This window comes from Balaenoptera physalus (assembly GCF_965194825.1).
Source record: "Balaenoptera physalus genome assembly, chromosome: 2".
In the NCBI taxonomy this organism is placed as follows: domain Eukaryota; kingdom Metazoa; phylum Chordata; class Mammalia; order Artiodactyla; family Balaenopteridae; genus Balaenoptera; species Balaenoptera physalus.
This window is the reverse complement of record NC_138883.1, coordinates 118,492,383-118,510,360: the sequence shown is the minus strand read 5'-3', so window position 1 is coordinate 118,510,360 and position 17,978 is coordinate 118,492,383. Positions and strand designations below refer to the sequence as shown.

At 56.5% G+C, this 17,978-nt stretch overlaps 2 protein-coding genes across 9 annotated transcripts in view; one reads left to right on the top strand and one right to left on the bottom strand.

The window, feature by feature from the left end:
* The window catches only part of EDC3 (enhancer of mRNA decapping 3), a 52,567-nt gene extending 49,322 nt beyond the window's left edge, over positions 1-3,245 (top strand). For 3 of the 4 annotated variants that reach the window (XM_082449967.1, XM_082449968.1, XM_082449969.1), the window contains one exon: positions 804-1,214. In XM_082449967.1, coding sequence (XP_082306093.1) covers positions 804-1,138 — 335 coding nt within the window. In that variant the 3' untranslated portion in view covers positions 1,139-1,214. Of the gene's footprint in view, positions 1-803 lie in introns of all 4 variants that reach the window. The other variant, XM_082449966.1, reaches the window with a different exon arrangement.
* A 332-nt stretch (positions 3,246-3,577) lies between these two features.
* Positions 3,578-17,745, bottom strand: CLK3 (CDC like kinase 3). 5 transcript variants are annotated; one of them, XM_082449959.1, is made up of 13 exons: positions 17,602-17,745; positions 14,029-14,180; positions 13,129-13,345; positions 11,151-11,247; positions 10,807-10,873; positions 8,385-8,501; positions 7,559-7,725; positions 6,211-6,305; positions 5,991-6,120; positions 5,666-5,748; positions 5,022-5,101; positions 4,740-4,830; positions 3,578-4,531 (listed from the first exon to the last, which is right to left on the bottom strand). In XM_082449959.1, the coding sequence occupies exons 2-13, from the start codon at positions 14,178-14,180 to the stop codon at positions 4,271-4,273; spliced, it is 1,557 nt and encodes a 518-aa protein (XP_082306085.1). In that variant the 5' UTR covers positions 17,602-17,745; the 3' UTR covers positions 3,578-4,270. The 5 variants fall into 5 exon arrangements, with proteins under 5 accessions (XP_082306085.1, XP_082306087.1, XP_082306088.1 ...); XM_082449961.1 differs by having other exon boundaries at positions 3,578-4,239; XM_082449962.1 differs by having other exon boundaries at positions 3,578-4,072; positions 17,602-17,742.
* Between the last annotated feature and the right edge of the window lie 233 nt (positions 17,746-17,978).

Below are 17,978 nucleotides of genomic sequence, written 5' to 3'. Positions count from 1 at the left end.
GGCAGTTGGTTCTTCCTCTAGCTGCCCACAAGCCTTTCTATCCCAACTGCCCCAGGAGGCAAGTCTGAGGATGCTCACCTTTGAGTTTGGTCTGATTTCCACTAGTCTCAGTTTAACCTCTTGGGCTGGTCAAGACTTACATACTTGTTGAGACATCTGTTCTTACACTGTCCCAGAGGCCTGGTTAGAGCAGAGAAGCCTTTTAAAACATCTGGGAGAAGTGATAGATTTCTTCCCCGTTCTTAAGGTTGGGCTGTAAGGAGGACTCATTTCCAGGATGGTGAGAGGGGCCAGCAAGGCCAGGCAGTCTGGAGCAGGCCAGCCTGGTGTAGAATGAGCATGCTCTTGCCTGCTCACACTTCTTGGGCCGGACAGCAAATGGCAGTCAGCCCATTTCTCCTGAGCCCTAGGCACGGTCTCCCTGTGAGGGCTGACATGGCAGTAGAGCCCACCTTCCCAGAGCTTATAATTTACCAGGGAGTCAGTCAGATGTGCGGAGGAGGCAAGGGCCTTGTGTCCTGAGAAGCTCTGCACACCCAGCAGGACAGTGCTTCAGCCTGGGAGCTCCATGAGGACAGTGGTCCATCAGGCTGACACGCCCTTGGTCTCTAGCACCCAGCCTAACCAGGCCTTGGAACTTCCAGGGCCTGAGTACTGACCCAGCCTTGAGAAGGCTGGCCTCTGGAGAGGCATTGGAGTGGTGTCTGAACAAGACACTCTTGGGGGCCACCATGGTTCTAGTCCCAGCCTGGGCTGCTCTCTACTTTGTAGGGGTTTTCAGATGGCACTCTTTCCACTTACAGATCTGCCCACCAGCCCTGTGGACCTGGTGATCAACTGCCTGGATTGTCCCGAGAATGCCTTCTTGCGGGATCAGCCCTGGTACAAAGCAGCCGTGGCCTGGGCCAACCAGAACCGGGCACCAGTACTCAGCATAGACCCTCCTGTGCATGAAGTCGAACAGGGCATCGATGCCAAGTGGTCACTGGCTCTGGGCCTACCTCTGCCTCTGGGGGAGCACGCAGGCCGCGTCTATTTGTGCGACATCGGCATTCCCCAGCAGGTATTCCAGGAGGTGGGCATCAGCTACCACTCACCCTTTGGCTGCAAATTTGTCATCCCATTGCACTCTGCCTAGAAGGGCTCTGGGCAGGCTGGACCCTGCAGTCCCCTGCTGCTCCTGACAACGAACGCCTTAAGGATGTGAAGCTTCATGGATCTTGTTGTTAAGTTTTTTCTCTTTTTGGTTTCTTTTTTTGAGAGAACAGCTCATATTTAAAACGGACTTGTCACCTGCCCTTAGCCAGGGAAGGCTTTCTCACTGGGTGTGCGGGGCGAGTGGCAGGCTCGGTGCACAGTGGCTCCAGGCATCGCTACACTCGGCCCCCTGCGTGATCAGGTGGGGCTTTGTTTACAGACATAGGCAGCTCACAGACTGTGTGTCAGGTTTACAGCCACTGGGCCTGGGCGAGCGCCTCGCGGGGTGGGGCAGCCCTGTTTGGGGCCTGAGCTGGCTCTGGTGCCGAGCTGGCTCTGTCTCCCTTGCTTCCCTCACAACCCCAGCTAAGCGGCCCTTCCTCAGATCTCGTAGAACTGGCTGCGCTGCAGTTGTCCACTAGAGGGCAGACTTGCAGTCTCCGTTCCGTTGAGGGCTTTGAGGCCTTCCCTCAGCCCCGCCACAGGTTGATTTGGGGGCTTTTGACCCTTTCTCTTGAGCTGATCCAAGTTTTATGCTGGGGTTTTTTTTTTTCAAGATTTTTTCCACTCCATCACTCTGGGAGGCAGGGAAGGGGAATGGCATCAGAATGGTGTTAACTGTACTGTATTGGGATTTTTTTTACTGTTTTTCTGTTGTCTTCAGCACAGGTAGTATAAGGTTATGTTACTGTAGAACCACAGTGCCCATCTTGCCAGCAGTGCCCCCCCAACCCCATACTCTATAGCTGGGGGCTGAGCCTTTGCCTGGTCTGGGGCCAGACCCCTCAGGGTGCAGCTTTAATGTTCAGTATTGGGGAGGCCCCTGGGGGAGCCTGGTGCTGAGCCAGAAGAGGCTCCCTGGTGCTTCTGTCCTAAGCCACCACTCCCCACCCCTCCTTGCCTGCACACACACCCCTACGCTCTTCTGCCCCCTCTGCCCTTCCCCTGAAATGGTCCCCGGCAGCTGTGATCCCAGAGCAGGGCGCACGTCCCTCCCATGTGGGCTCTACCCCAGCTTTTACAGTCTGGGCCTTGAACCCTTTATGATTGTTGTCTCTAGATGAGTGGGCTCAGGGCCAGCACCCTGTCTCAAAGATGCCAAAATGAGGCTAGTTCTGGATGAGCCAGCTGGTGGGGCTCAGCCTTAGGAACACACTGCTGCTCAGATCCTAAGGCACTAAGCCCCCAGCTGTTCACAGGCCCAGGCCCTGAAGTTCCTGAGAAGGGCCCTTGCAGAAGGCTTGTGCTTTAAAGCCTTTTTCAGGGCTTCAGGCTTCCTTCTGCTCTGTGCCCACCCACTCTGGTTAAAGGGGTGAGTGGAAGGGCTTGCCAAGGATCATGGACACAGGGTAGGCCCTGGTACCATGGGTTTCAGGCTACTTATCACTTTTCTTATAGGAGCATAGCCAGGAGCAGATGAGGCAGGGGAGAGAGGGCTGGTCCCTCCTTTCCTCTCATCTTCCCTCAGATGTTAGTTAAATTGTCTCCAGCAGTGGAAGGCCAGCGACTGTGAATCCCGTGCTGTGTATCCTTCCTGAGCCTCTGCTCACTCTCAGGGCCAAGAAGCTCCCAAAATGGGGCCCTCTCTTTAGAGGCAGGGCCATAATCTGAGGAGCAGTGCTGGATTACAGGCATTTTAGTAAGCAACCATTAAACAGGTTCTGGCTGCCTGTTAATGCAGTGAGGTCTCCTAATTGGGTACAGTGAAAAACGAGCTAGAAGAACCCTGGCCCAGAAGACTGTGCTTGCTCCAGTAAGTCACAGTGACCCTGGGGTGATGGCCTTGTGTTGAGGGGCCACTGGGAGTTGGTGCCCAAGCCTCTCCCTGTTCTCTCCCCAGGTGGCACTGGAGCCTCTTCCTGCCCTCAGCCTGGGCCTTCCCCAGTGGTGGTAAAGTTAAGCATGATTCCTCTCTCTTCAGCTCTTTTCAGAGGAACCCTGCCCACAATGCCCAGTCCCAGGGACCCCCTGTCAGGTGGCCAAGATGATCACTCATGCAGCTCTTGGGGAACCAAAAACCAGCACGAAAATAAAGCTGAATGACGGAGTCCTGTGCTCTGTGGTAAATTGCTCGGTATGCTGCAGTGAAGTACTGCATCCCCAGCCCTAGGAGCCTGCGTTGCTTCTCACACTTCACTTCATTAAAGTTATCGGGCACATAACAGCCTAAAGTCCCAGCCAAAGACAGGGCTGGAAGGATAGGTAAAACCAGTGGGCCATTTCCCTTACGTTCCTTGGGGCTGAGAGGTACAGGGGCCTGCAGTCCCCTTTTAGGACTGTTCAGCAGACCTACCACTGCTCTTCTGGGCCCAGAGGGACGCCCGAGCTTCTGGCTAGCCCTTCTGTGCCTGGCCCAGTTCACACTTAGCTCTCCACAAGCTGAACTGCTAAGAAAGACTTTATTAATAAGGTAGGGAAGGGAGAAGGCAAGGAGCCTGGAGATGGACACACTGGTACCAGGGGTTACAAACAGTAAGAAACACTTTATTATAACTTTACAACATATAAATAGCTTGGGTCAAATCTGTGCTTTCTGGCAGCTGGGCATCAAGTCTCCTCCCCTGTAGGCTCCTGCCTTCCTTCACATTGCACTGTTCATTGGGTGGCTCTGGCCCTGGGGCCGGTGGTAGAGGTTGGAGAAAAGGGGCCGGGCAGCCCAGTTCCGCTCTCCATCTCCCAGTGCGGTGGCCTGCGCCTGTCATCTGCTTGGGTTGCGGCTGGTGTGGAAAGACCGCTCCTCAGGGGTCAGACCAGCAAAGAAGGGATGCAGCAGGGCCTCCGCCAATGTGATGCGCTGGGCAGGGTCAAATTCTAACATCCGTCTCATCAGGTCAAACAGCTGCACGTGCTCCAGGGAGTCTTGGAGCATATAACTCTGCTCAGGGACACAAGGTGTCTCAGTGTGATGGCAGGGTCGTGGGAAGCCACAGCAGGTCCCCTTGCCTCTGGGAAGCCTTGCTGCGTGGCTGAGGAGGCAGGGATGCCTCCCTGGAGGACTACTTCTCCCCTCCTGGACAATGAGCAGCTCTTTTCTTTTTGTGCCTGTAATAATGTTTGCTCTGAACTTGTCAGGCTACTGGGTGTCTTGCTGGCTTGGTGCCTCTGCCCCCAAGTGCAAAGTTCTGACAGGTGGGTAGAAATCACCTCTGTGGAATTCACTTGTCCAAGCACCAAATGCAGTTGACAGAGGCTTCCTGGCCATGTCTAGGTCTTCCCTACCCCTCACCTCAGTCCTGCCTAGTTCTTCCCAAAATTGAGAGAAGAGGGGGCAGGAAGTAGCACGGTCTCTGACATCTGGCTCTTCTGGTGTTCCCCAATTACATTCACAGCCACCCTGTGGGGAAGGGGTAGAGCTAAGGGCCCCTCTGGGGCAGTTTGCAAGAAGCCCCACTGCCAGCACCCAGCAGCCTTAGGCACAGCCTCCCATAGGGCCGGAACCAGGAGGCAGCCTGTAGCTGCCTGGCCTGTCTCTCTGCAGTGTGTCTGCCCAGTGCCTGGGGTCTGCTTGGCGTAAGTTGAGCTGGGGGAAGCCAGAAACTGACCTTAAGAGGTTTGCAGTTCTCCTTCACATACCGGCCATCAGAGCTGTTCTCATCCCAAACCAGGCCCCCTTTGTAAAAATATTTCTGCTTCCTGAAAACAAAGGACAAGAAGGGTCAAGTCCTAAATGGGAAAGACAGCGGCAGCCTGAGGAATGGCAGCAAAGCAAGGCAGGGGATCCTGGCCTGACCCAGTAGGAAGGTCTCGGCAACAGGTTTGCCAGGTCACTCCAAGGTGGGAAAGGCCCCTAGGCCAGCCCTGAGGGAGCAACCAGGGCTCCTTACCTGGTACGGTGGATCATGTGTGATGGGATGGGCCCTAGGATCTTCTCCATCATCACCAAATGCTCTCGGTTTTCGTGGGTCTGTGGAAGGTTAGGGACACAGCAAGTGGGGGTCAGTGCCAGCCTCCGCCCCCTCAGGGTCCCTCAGGGAATAAAGGACAAAAAAGATGGGCAAGTTCCCTTCTTGCCCCAGGAGACGCAAACCCACCAATGGAATAGCAGTCCCAGCCTTTCTGACCTGGTGGCAGCCTGGGACCAGGGATGAGGCCAGCCTGTTCTCTCAGGGTCACGGTCAGACTCCTTGACCCTTCAGGTGCACTGCATAACTACACACCTCTTTCTGGCTACGTTCCTCACTCTCTCCCCAGAAGGTGCCCTGCCCCAGCCCATCTCCGTGCCCTCACGCATGCGGTGCCCCTTGCCTGGAATGCTCACTCCTCCCACCCCAGTCCTCCATCCTTGATGGCTGACCACAAGACTCCCTGAGTGTTCCAGCTACCCTGACCTCTTCCTTCCAGCATCTACAACCCTCAGGAGACAATCTCACAACATGCTGACTGGTGGGCAGTGGTCCCACACTAGGCCTCTGCAGCCTGTCAGAGTAGCAGCCCTTAGGGTAGTGGGGTGATGTGGGAGAGGCCTTACCTGGAAGAGTGTGAAGCCCCGGTAGTACTCAAAGAGAATGCAACCAATGCTCCAGACGTCGCAGGGCTGTGCCCAGCCCAGCTCTGAAAGCCAAGATGGGACAGGCTATGAGATCCCAGCCTAGAGGTCACAGCACAGCTACCACACTGCCTGGCGAGGCTCCTGCCCAAAACCCAGTAGAAGTCTCTTTCTTGGTAAGGCCAAGTCAACAGCCACAGTGACTCAGGACACTGGCCTCAGGTGGTGGACAGGCACCTCACTCCCTGTTTATACCCTCCCAACAACTGCCCGCTTTATCAGGGTTGGGAGCTACACAGTCACTCACCCAGGATCACCTCAGGTGGGCGATAGTGACGGGTGGCCACAATGGTCGTGTGATGCTCGTGGTCAAAGGTAGCACTGCCGAAGTCAGCCACTCGGATGCTGGTGTTCTTCACCGACTTCTCCTCACAGCTCTGAAGGGCAAGGAAGGTGAGCCAGGTCGAGTCTGTCCTGGTGGGTAACGCACCCTGGAACAGGGCCTCAATCTTTTCCCCCACCAATACCTTGTGCTCATTGTAGAGAGTTTCAAACTCAGAATTCACAAACAGGATGTTCTCTGGCTTCAAGTCTGTGTGGGTCAGTTGGTTCTCATGTAGAACTGGGGAAGCAGGAGGGAAGCAGACACTGAAAACCTGGGCTTCCTCTCTGGCGCACCTGCCAGCGCTAGGCCAGCTCCCTCCTCCAAAGCCAGCCTGCCAGAGCCCCTCACAGCCCCTAACCTCAGCAGTGGGCCAAGGGAGCAGACCGAAGTGCCTCTGTACTGGCTTCCCTCTCTAGAGTTCTCTGTGCTTAGGGCCTTGGAAGGTTCTGATTCTTGAGGGGGCAGGGGAGACTTTTTCCATTTATAAAACCTCCCTCCACCTCTCTGCAGGGGACCAGGCCTCAACCTGTCTCTCACCAGAGCTGCAGCATCAGCCTTGGGGTGGTTCCCTCTCCCCAGTACCAGCTATGTAATTTGCAAGGCACAGGGCAAAATGAAAATGCAGGTCTTCTTATTCAAGTTAAGAATCTCAAGATGGTAGCAGCAGAGTATTAAACCAAGCACAGGGCCCCCTATGAAGCACAACAATGAAGCCAGTCCTGCCTCTCCTCATCCCCAGCCCCGAGCGGGGAGAGGTCTGCCTTCTTTCTCCAACTCCTGTCCCACCGATGGTGGTACCCTGCCACGCATCACTTTTCCCATCTGGCACTCAAGACCCTCACAACGATGTGGCCCATCTCTCCCAACATGGGCCCTCTCTTCACCAGAATGAGCTGCAGCACATGCCAGGCTCTGGGCCATCGCTGAGTGCTCACCTGGCTTGGAACACTCCCCCCTGTCCCATCATCTATGCAGACCCTGTAGTCTAGCTCTAGGTCTATCCACCTCCTCTCCAACGAGCCTTCCCGACCTGTTCCAACCACTGCAAATCCTGCAGTGCTGAGCACAGGCACCACCAGATATGCTCTCAAAGGCTGGCAGACAGATGGGAAATGACGGTGAGACAGAGGGTGTCTATGTTGACAGGACCTGTGGGTGGGACCTGCCAGGTCAGTCTTTGACCTCTTCATCCTATGCAGGAGGGTAGGAACCGGGGTGGTACGGGGCTAATTCTAGAGCGGCTCTTTCCTTTTATTTTTCCCGAGTGCCTGGGGGCAGAAGCCAGCTCAGGAGGCCCCTGGAGGGGACTGCAGCCTCTCCATCCTCACAGATTCCTACCTGAAGGCCTTTCAGCCAAAGGGGCCCTGGTGTCTCTGGCCCAGCAGAATAGTTAACGATGTGCTACAGCGAATGATGGAGAGCAGGACCACCAGATGACTTTGCTGCAGATATGTGGCTGACCCATGCTCCATTTGAGGGTGGAAACTTACACCTAAGGGCGTGGCAGAGCTGGTAGGCCATGTGCCGGACATGTGGTAGAGGGTAAGGCTGGAAGTTATTCTCCTTTAGGAACTCAAAGGTGTTCTTGCCCAGGAGCTCAAAGGCGATGCACATGTGACCATGGAAGTTGAACCAGTCAGACATCAAGACGCACAGGCTGGAGGAGAAGGATGGATGGGGCTCAGGGTCTGCACTGGGGGGAGCTGGCTGCCTCACCCCCTCTCCTCAGGTGACTCCAGTCCCCACTCCCTCCCAGGCTGCTGGGTCCCACGCAGGATGCAGATACACATAGACAAAGAAAATTATGGGCACAATCCCTGCATCTCAGAGAAAGAGGTGGGGTAATAGCAGTACACTCCACAGAACAAGCATTGCTTTTTTCAACTCCCTCAGCTGAGCTTCCTGAGATCCTGCAGGGCTCAGCACAGTGCTTGGAGGAGGGGAAATGCTCAGTGTCTGTGTGCCAAAGGTGGCTCTCCCTTGGATATCTCTGACTATATGAGAGCCCCAAACAGCTTTGGGTTTGTATCTTGTCTAATGCCCACCACAACCCAGTGAAGCCCCCAATTCACAAACTCAGGGCGGGGAGGCCCGCCTCAGAACACAGAGCTGGTTGTGGTGAAGCCTAGATTGAAATCCAAAGGTTCCTTCCAGCAAGACTCACTCGCCAAACTCCCCTGGCTCTGGTTGTCGGCAGAAGGCATGGTGCCAACCAGGTGAAAGGGCACTGCTCAGCCCCAGTGGGTCCAGGCAGTTGGGGCCGGAGTGGACGCTGCCCCCTAGGAAGCTTCCCTCCCATTCCTTGCCGACACTCACAACTTGTTCTCTTTGTCCTTCTCCTTGATTTTTTTGAGAACATTGATTTCTAGCCGGGCGGCCTCCCGGTACTTGCCCACGTTGCGGATGATCTTCAGGGCAACCTGAGACTTCCCTCTGGACCAGGGAAGGAAGCAGAATTTCTCATGAGAAGCTGTGCAGCCCTTCCCCCACCCGCCACCCCAACCCAGCAACTCCTGGCAAACACTACTCAGGTCTCTAGGAGCAGGGCCTGCCCTGAAGACAGCAGATTCTTGATGCCCAGCCTACCCCTTATAATAACACTAGACCTCTATCTACCCTTATAACAACAAGTTGCTGTTGGCATCCGTACCAGTCTTAGGCTTTTATGATCTCAGCCACTGCCAGCTCCCGGGGGGGTGGGCAGAGGAGTAGAGCCCTATCCTGCTGACCAGCGCCAGCCCTAGAGCTCACTCAGTAACCCAACCTGTAGGCCAGTCCGTTGATCCTGGCCAGGCGGTCCCACTCGGAACCCTCTGCGGCACCTCCTGACCTTCCAGAGCACATCTACAAGTCTGGGGTTCCAGCATGGAGTGAGGGCCTGGCAAGAGGGTAAGGGCCCCAGCAGCAGGTTCTTCCCCCTGGGAACCCCAGGGCCGATCCCTTTAGCACACCACCCTGGCCCCACCTGCCTGCCTACCAGCCACGGCATTTATCAGAGACCACTGACTGCCAGGAACCCTTGTTCAGTGTCCATGAGGATTTTAATAATTCCTGCTCCACACCTCCCACCCTTACCCCCAGCACCACCCCTGTAGGCCACCTGCAGAATCTCAGCAGAGAATATCTGCTGAGGGTAGCCTGCTAGGCCCAACGCTGTCAGGAAGGAACAGCCAGAGTCCAGATGCCCAGTGGGATACTAGAGTGATAAGTGTTGGCCCACAATGGTGTGGCCTTGAGGCCTCTGGGAAGCTGGCCTCGGTGCCTGAGGAAAGGTTTACAGGCCCCAGGGCAGAGGCATCTTCTAGAGAACACCCTGCTTTTCTCTCCCTATCCCATTTTCCCAGATTTTCAGGGCAGGAGAGGACCTCAGGAAAAACCACCACTCCAGCCTCCTAGAACAGGATCCCTCAAGGGCATTCCGACCCTCGACACAAGGAGCTTGTCACTTCCACACAACTACTGCCAGGCTTGGACGGCCCTTCCTTTTGCTGAGCTGAATTCTGCCTCCTCACAACAAGCCCACTGGCCGACTCCCTCTGGACTCCCTAAAGGTCCCCCAAGCCCTGTGCCTACCCATTAGTGACTTCAAAGGCTCACTTTCCATCTAGCTACTCAGAGTGACACAGCCCAGAGAGCCCCCATGTGGCACAGCTCTCAGATCTGCCACATCTCTCTCTGGTCACTGTATAGTCTACATGTCCCTATGCCCACTGGTCCCGGCCCTAACCTCTTGGGCCACACGGGGTCTGAGGGGTGTTTAAATGGGAACTGGGCACCCAGGGAGGCTTCCTCAGTGATAATCACTACCTTAAATTGGGGCCACATGGCTGGCCGGGCTGCTGGGTCTAACTGTCCTTTCCGAGCAACCCTCTGAACGTGGGAACACCAAGCACAGCGGTACCCGGCTCCTCCATTCAACAGCTGGGGGATACAGTCAGACCCCAAGTGTGTTTGTTCATCTCTAAAATAGTGCAAGTCACATATGGGCAGCACGTGCCTCAAATGAGACAACAAGGACACAAGCACTTCCTGGTCAAAGCGCCAAACCAAACAGAGGGCCATTAAGGCGGGAAGGCAGTGGGCTCCCAGGAGGTAGCCTCCCAGCCTAAGGTGGAGGAGGCAAGGCTTCTGGTCTTGAGGAATGGCAAGGGGACAGAAATGTTTTTCACTGTTCGGTCTAGAAGGAAGCAAGGTACCCCCAGGAGCACCCCTACACACACGGGTGCACCCCTGCTCTACCTCGGCACACTCAAAGGGGCCCAACCCTAGCCACACTGGAGAAGGCAGCAGCCTGCCTGGTGAGAAAGCCCAGGGTCTTTTTCTCTCAGCGGGGGCCTGCACGGCCTCTCAAGCAGACCTCCAGAGGGTGAGGGCTCATGCTTGAGTCGGGCTCAGCAGTACTCTCAACCCCCTGCCAGGCCCAGATTCTAAGAGATCACAGGAAGCAGATCCAGACCACGGAGGAGCCAGGTCCTTGCCCTGTTCTGATATCCGCAACCACAGTCCTGGGGAAGTGGGGAAACTGGGGCAGCGCCATTCACTGACCAGCAGTTCTTGGGCAGAGATGCCACATGCCTATGGAATCCCAAGAATTTCTCCCTAGTTCAGGGGATCAGCACAACCCCAATATGCACAGGTCAGAACTCTGCTTTGGTGCTACCCTTTAAAAAGAAAGAGGTTAAGCTCTGTCACCATCTTCAAGAACCTCAGGCCAACTCTTCCCAGGAAGATGGCTCACCTGGCATGGTCCAAGCACTCCACCACCTTGCCAAAGGTGCCTTCACCAAGGTTCCCCACGATCTCATCTAGGAGAGAAAAGAAACAGGGCATGAGGATCTGGAGGACAGAGGATCGGCAGCTCCTGCAAGTTCACAGCATTCAAATTCTCAAAAACAAAAAAGGTTTCTCTCTCACTGCTACACTCTTAAAAACAGAAGTTGCTAGCGTCTGTGTCATTCAGGCAATTACTGGTGGCCCCGCTAAGGCGCCACGCGCACTAGAGGCCCCTCCAGGCAGGAGAGGTCTCGTCTAACAAGGGGGGTAGAAAGTAGAGAGGTAAAGTTTTACGAAAGGTGGCTGTACATCGCTCTTGGAGCCAATCGCCGATCCGGCACACCAGGTGGCCCTCCTTGTCATCTTCCACACTCCGGCTGCTGCGCTTACTGCTCTGTTGGCTTCTCTGCATGCACCGCCCCCCGAAACGCCATCCGACCAATCGCATGGTAGGCGGTTCCGATTGACAGATTGAGGTGTCAGTCAAAGGCAGAGGTGGAGACGGTGAGGAGCCGGTGGGTTGGTTGATTGGATTTTCCAGATCCCAGCATTTCATAAGGCACACAGCATATATAACGATAGGGATATTGCAAGGGACACGTCAAGACACAAACTGACTTCAAAAACAGAAAAGTAAAAACAGCTACAGGTATGTAAAGAAAACTCGGACATTATCTAAGAGAAGGGCGCTGCAAATGCTCAGAAAGACAACCAGCCTCTGCTGCTGAGGGGCTGCCGTGTAGGGAGTCACAGGCCTGACTTCCTCCTCCACTGAGTCTCCCCCTCCCGGGCCCTCCCATGATGGCTTCGGCCAGGGTGAAGACGCAGTGAGAACGGCGCAAGAAGATGGCTGGCCCAGCCTGGGTCCGATCATCCAGAATGGTCAGAGGCCACTCTGGCTGGCTTCAGCTGCAGAATGCCCAGCCTGCCCTTGCCTGCCTCTGTTCGCCCACGCAGTCCTGCACATGCCCGACAGCTGCCACCTGTCCCTAGACGGCATCCGTGGCCAGACTTAATTAACATCACCAGCAGAAACGGACTTCCGTCAGCAGCCCTTGTGCCACCAGCCTCGAGCAGGGAAGGAGCCCTGGATCCTCTGGGCCAGTCGACTCTCCAAGGCCTACCACCACGATGGCCCACACAGGCCCCAAGCCAGCTCCTGCCCTGGCCTTGGCACCTATGCTACTCACAGGCCAGGCCCGGCCCATCCTGAGCCTCATGACGACAGAGGGCACCAAAAAGAGAAGAAGCAGAGCCACAGACCTGCACTACCATCCTGTGGCAGTGTGCAGAGAGGCCACCGGGCCATGCCAGGTGCCCAGTCAACCTCAACCCGTGGCTACTCAAAGAACCACGGGAAAGCTCGGCAGAGAAGACGCCTGGCTCCCCTCCACTGCTGCACCACTACTCCTCAGGGGCCTCACGGCCGGCAGCGAGTGAGGGAGGGAAGAGAGCTGGGGAAGAGAAGAGAAGACAGCATATACCCTCAGAGATACACAATTGGCCTTCCTTCCCAGAGGCCTGAGCGCAGTGTGGCTTCCTGGTCTCAGCAGAGACCCTTCTATACAACCCTTCACATTAAGGATGTTTCCAGGCCCTGCTCTGGGCATGTGGCCTGCAGCTGGACAAGGCCTGGAGCTGCGGGCCTTTCTGCCATTTCTTCACATGCCCCACCACACAGGCAGCTCGTCCCCCTTGCCTTGACTGCCCCTCACGTGAAGAGGCTAGGCTGCAGAGGACCTGACTGGAGGTTAGAGGGAAGGTCCCAGTCCAAGCTAATTGACGGGCCCTCCCCTACCCGTGGGCGCTCCAGCCTCCGGGCCTTTGTTGAGGGGTGTGGAGAAGAGACTGCAGAGGTGGATGCAGTCCATACCAGTCGGAGCACTCAGCTGTGTGTGTAGGGCAATCTCTGGGTGGGGAGGACCAGGCCATACAGCTCCAGACCACGTACCAGCAACCCTATTAAGGATTCTGAAGAAATGTCTCTGGCTACTTGCGCATGTGGCCTGTGCCTGGAGCGGTGTGGAGACACAGATAGGCTGGGGACCAGCCAGCGCCGGAACCAGAGCCCCTAAGTTGCCACTGCCCATGGGCCAGAAGATAGAGGAGCCGGGCCCCCTGCCCAGCCCTGCACCTGGACCAGACGACACATACACACACACACGCACGCACACCAAATGCACGTGCGCAGGGCTGGCAGTACTCACCCAGACCAGCCAGCCTGAGAGAAGGCTAGAAAGAGACGAGGCCTTTAAGCCCCAGCCAGCACACTCTGGCCACCACTCACCGAGGAGGCGCTGCTACAAGACCTGGTGCGGCGTTTGTGGCAGTGGTGGGCATGCTTGCGGGTCCGGTATGGCTCCCTTTCCCGTGACCGCCGTCGATGATGGCAACGTGAAGATCCATAGTAGTCCTCCCCAAAGGATGGGCTCCGCTCTTCACACCGGTATGTGTCGCTGTCGTGGTGCTCCCGGTATCTCCTCTGGTAGGGCAGGCGGTCATGGCTGCCAAGACGGGGATAGGGACACTGGTCAGAGCCTCCTCCCACCAACCGGGCTCCTGCTACTAGTCAAGACTCATGTGGTGGGGCCCCTGCAAAGAGCTCACAAGGGTAGCCTGTGGGAGCAGAGGCATCCAGACTAGGGGAAGTGGGGGAGGGGGAGCACGTGTGCGTGAAATCCAACCTCCAGAACCCCGGTTCCTGACAGCACCCCTCCAGCGCCACAGGAGGCAGAGCACTGGGAAAGGTGAGCATGGTGGAGGACCTCTGAGGGTCCCCCATCCCAGAGCTCTCTGTGGCCTGCAGAGACTGTTATTTTGGTTTGGGGACTGAGTTAAGACCAGGGACCAACTTCTGGAAAGGGCTGAGGTTATGTTCCCAATCCACAATGAGGAAGGCTCAGAGGTTAGCAGGGGAGATGCTGGCCTAGAAAACGGGGGAATGTGTCAGAAGAAGGAAGACTCAAGGATAGAGAAAGAAGGGTTGGCACGGATGGTGGCGAACTGAGGCCAGGGAATGCAGGTGAGATCAGGGGAAGAGCCTGAAGAGGACAGGGCAGTGATCAGTGTGCAGCCGGGCAGAGGCGGCAGTCACCTGAAGAGGCCCAGGGCTGCCACAAGCCTCCAGGCTGTCTCCCTAGCCCGGAAGTGGGAAGGAATCCTTTCTTCCAACCTAGTTCCCTCTTACCTTCTAGACCGAGATCTCCGGGGCGGAGGCTCCCTTCGAGAGGGGTATCGCAGTCTCCCTTCATGCTCCCGACTGTAAGACCTCCTCCTCTTCCATCGGTAGCTCAGGTACGGGTCTGGCTCAGGGGAGCGGTATCGCTTACAGTGATGCATCTAGGCCATGAGAAATAGAAAGCCCTGCTAAACACGCAGCCAGCCACAGGGCTGCCCAGGCAGCCTAGGTGCTCCTGAAGAAGAGGCCCATTGTTCTGTCTGGGGGCAGCCCCTCCCAGGGGTTCATGAAGTGAAGAACTCAGGTCACACTGGTCAAACAGCAGACAATGGGTAACACCCTTCTCCACCAGAGAACAAAGAAGCAGCTGCCTCCCCAGCACAGCATCATTGGCCTGGTGGGCTGAGCACTCAGGGAACCTGGAGAGCCAGGACAGGTGCCGAGGCAGAATGCAGGGAGGGGCTGGTGAGCACCATCACAGGAGACCAGGGCCAAGTAGAAAGGGAGCCTCCTGTGCTCAATTCCCTCCTGACTGTCTGTAGAGTCCTATGAAGTGCCTGCTCTGTCGAGCCAGAGGCCAGAGTCAAAAGGCTGCTGGCAGGGAGCCAATACACAGGAGCAAGGGGTGAAGGCCCTCAAGTTTGAGAAGCCAAGTTGCCTGGCTGAGGCCCTGAATTGTACCCTGCTCAAGGACCACAAATCAGTGTGAAGAGCCACAAGCAGAATCGAGAAGACCAGCCCTTGGACAAAGAGGGTCCCACAAACATTCCCTAGCCTACCTGAGGGTCTGGCCAAGCAGACATGGGGGTCTCTGCAGCCCTTGTTGGTCTACATTCAGTCCTAGCATCTGTAAAGATGCCAGGGTCTTCAGAGCAACCAAGTCACTTGCCCGAGGCCTATTTAGCACCCGCAGACCGCCTGTCACTGGTGCCATGCCAGGCAGTGCCTCACCTCCAACAGTACCATTACTGTGCCCTCTTCTGGATTCCCTGCTCCAATATCCTCTTCTGTGCCCATCTCAAGAGAAGTCAGAAGGCTGGCTGTCTGGCAGGCTCTGGGTTCGGAGAGGCAGGCCAAAAGGGCCCCACCTCACTATTCCTGGTTCAGTCGGGACTTACACCCACCACAGAAAATTGCCAGATTGGATCAGCCATCAGCTGAGAAAGATGGCTATGTGAGGCCAGCTCCCTGTTCCACCCACTCCCCAAACCCTGACACTGCCTCCACAGGAGGGCTGGGCCAGAGACCGTAGCCAGCCTTCCTCCCAACCCTTCACTTGGCCATAGCCAACCAATGGTGGTCAGTCCTGGGCTTGCCTGATCAAGCACATTTTGGACAAATCCACTGAGGCTGTCCCATCTTATGAAAAGGGTCTGTCTGGAGGAGAACAGAATGGAATGGCTCTCCGTAAACGAGCAGGTCAGGGAGGCGTATCTGACAAAACCCCTGAGAGCTTCTCTGCAATCATGAGAAAGTCACTGCCCTGTCTCCCCGCGAGCAGCTGTCTTCTGCCCTCTACCTGGAAGCCCAGGCCACAGCAACCCTTGGAGATAAGTACTTTGTAACAGCTCAAGAACTGTTCTGTTCTGACTAATATTTCACTGTTTCCCTGTAATTATGGCTGGGTCAGGTGCCCAAGCGATGGAATGAAGGCATTATCTCGCATCTCAATAAGTGACAAGGAAGATGCTCCAATGGCCAGGACAAAGGCCCTGCCCATCCTCACTGGGCAAAGCACCAGACCTGGAAGACATGGTCTAGTCTACAACAGGCCAAAGACTCTCTCTTGGGACCTAGAAGATTCTTATGTATGCTCATGTTAGTGGAAAGATCACAGCTTCAAATGTCAATCTGAATCCTGGCACTGCCACCTCTAGCTTGTGCCTTTAGGCAAGTTATTAAACAAGTCTAACCTTCAGCTTTCTCTTGCAACAAGGGGATAGTAATCTCTTACAGGGTTCTGTGCAGATTAAATTATATCACTCCTTTAAGTAACATGCGTAGTACATGCCTTTAGGTCAAAGGCCCAGCACAGGTCTGGGCCCACAAGAGGTACTGAAGGCAGCTTTTCATTACCAACATTAAAAAGGTTCCAGGTAACACCTCTGGGTCTGTGTTAAATGCCCTAAGGGCATTAAGGACATTTTTAAGTCCCTTCCAAGGCACCAGAGGGGAGAGAGATCCGGGTAGAAAACCCTGAACGAAATCCCAGTGCTGCCTTACTGGCCTCGTGACCTTATACACTGGGCATTGGTTACCATACCCGGAAAATGGAGATAACACGACCTCCCAACCAACTTGGCAAAGGAGATGACAAGTATGAAAACTATGTAAGACATCACACACAAGGCAATCATAGAGGATATAACTTCTCCTTTAACACATTCTAGGCAAGTGAAATATTAGGAATACCAGATGCTCCTCATTATCTTCCCAGCTAGGGCTCTAGGGCCCATTTCTCATCAATTATCTCTGATTCTCTGAGACCTCAGCAAACAGGTTGTTAAGCTATGCTCTGGAAGGCTCTGCCTCTGCACAATGAAGAAAAAGGTAAAGTGAAGGAAACCAGGCGGAGGATGCCAGCTTTTCTCTGAGCACAGGCCTAGTTGTCTTCTCATTTGCTGGTCCTGGCCAGAGAACTGGGCTGACAAGAAGAGCAGCCAGCCAGGTCAGTGGCTGCCCTCCCGGATTCCAGCCACCCCAGCGCCCCATGGTTATTTTTGGCTGACGCTGCCCCACCGCTGCAACCTCAAACCTGCCACCTTGCAAGCCGCCACCACCGGGTGAAACGCTCCTCCTTTTCAAGGGCATGGAGGAGGGAAGCTGGAAGGCCGCCAACTCCGCCTCGACGGAGCCCTGGCTCAGGCGATTCCCACCCCAGCTCCACACGAGGACACCCGCACCCGGAACTAAAGCACAGAGATTCCCGGACCGAGGAGCAGCCCGGGCATTTGTACTGTCAGCTTGGCCGGGCCCCTCCTCCGGGCTGGAGCGGATCCAGCATCACAACAAAACACGCAGGGGGCCTGAGACCCTCGCTCGCGTCCCCTCCTGACGCCTCGGTTCCCACAGATCTCAGAGCCCCGTCCCCCGTAACCGCCGCCAGTGGAGGCGAGGGGAGACCTGGGGGAGGGGGAGGGGGGAGGGGAGGGGAATGCCAGCTTGGGCCAGAATCAAACTCCAACCCGCGCGGGGAAGAGGAGTGTGCGAACTAAGCCTCGAGCCGGGGGTAGGGGAGTGGTCTGAAAGCCCCTCCAGGCTATCCCAGGTAGGACCCCGACCCCATTCCGCGGGCAGGTGCAGGGCCCAAACAGGATCCCTGCTGGGGCCTCAGAGACCTCTTAGGCTCGGACTCCGACACGCGGGATCGAGAGGTCGGGATCTGCGGTGACCGCCCTCTGGGGGAGAAGCGACGGGTCAGGGGTGAGAGGTCGGGTCCGCGGCCTGAGATAGACCGAGAAGAAAACGAAAGGGAGTAGCCCGAGACCGAACCGGGAGCCCTGGGATCCACACCCAGCGCGCCCACGCCTCCGACTCACCGCCCGCCACCGCTCCCGTCGCGGGCCCGGACCCCATACTCACCGTCTCCCAGGCTCCGGCTGCAGCTAGGCCCCACTCCCCGCTCCGAGCGCCTCTTCCGCTTCCGGCTCCGGCCTCCGCCCGTGGCAGCCCCGCCCCTCGCGTGACGCAGCCGTCGCCCGCCCGGGCTCGACCCGGCTCGGCGGCCTGGCCGCTCTAGCCCTCGACTCGAAGGCTATGGAGGACCCGCCTTCTCAGGCCAGGTCGGTGAGGCAGCTGCGGAGCCTGGTTCCGGGAAGGCCGAGAGGAAGTCCCCGGCCGCGGCCCGCCTCCCGCCGTGTCGCGTCGCACGTAGGCCCCAAAGACGCGACGGGGGCGTCCCCGGCCCACGGCGCCGGAAGCCAAAAGGTGGAGCCCCAACCCCGCCTGTGCCCGCCTGT

Bases quoted from the DNA above. Each gene is read 5' to 3' on its own strand.
- CLK3 (XM_082449959.1), bottom strand. From the start codon at position 14,180: ATGCATCACTGTAAGCGATACCGCTCCCCTGAGCCAGACCCGTACCTG. The intron at 11,248-13,128 runs GTGAGTGGTGGC...CGGTGCATGCAG, and splicing joins CTTGTAGCAGCGCCTCCTCG to AGAAGCCAACAGAGCAGTAA. The intron at 4,532-4,739 runs GTCAGTTTCTGG...CCTTCCCCACAG, and splicing joins AGAACTGCAAACCTCTTAAG to GGTGGCTGTGAATGTAATTG.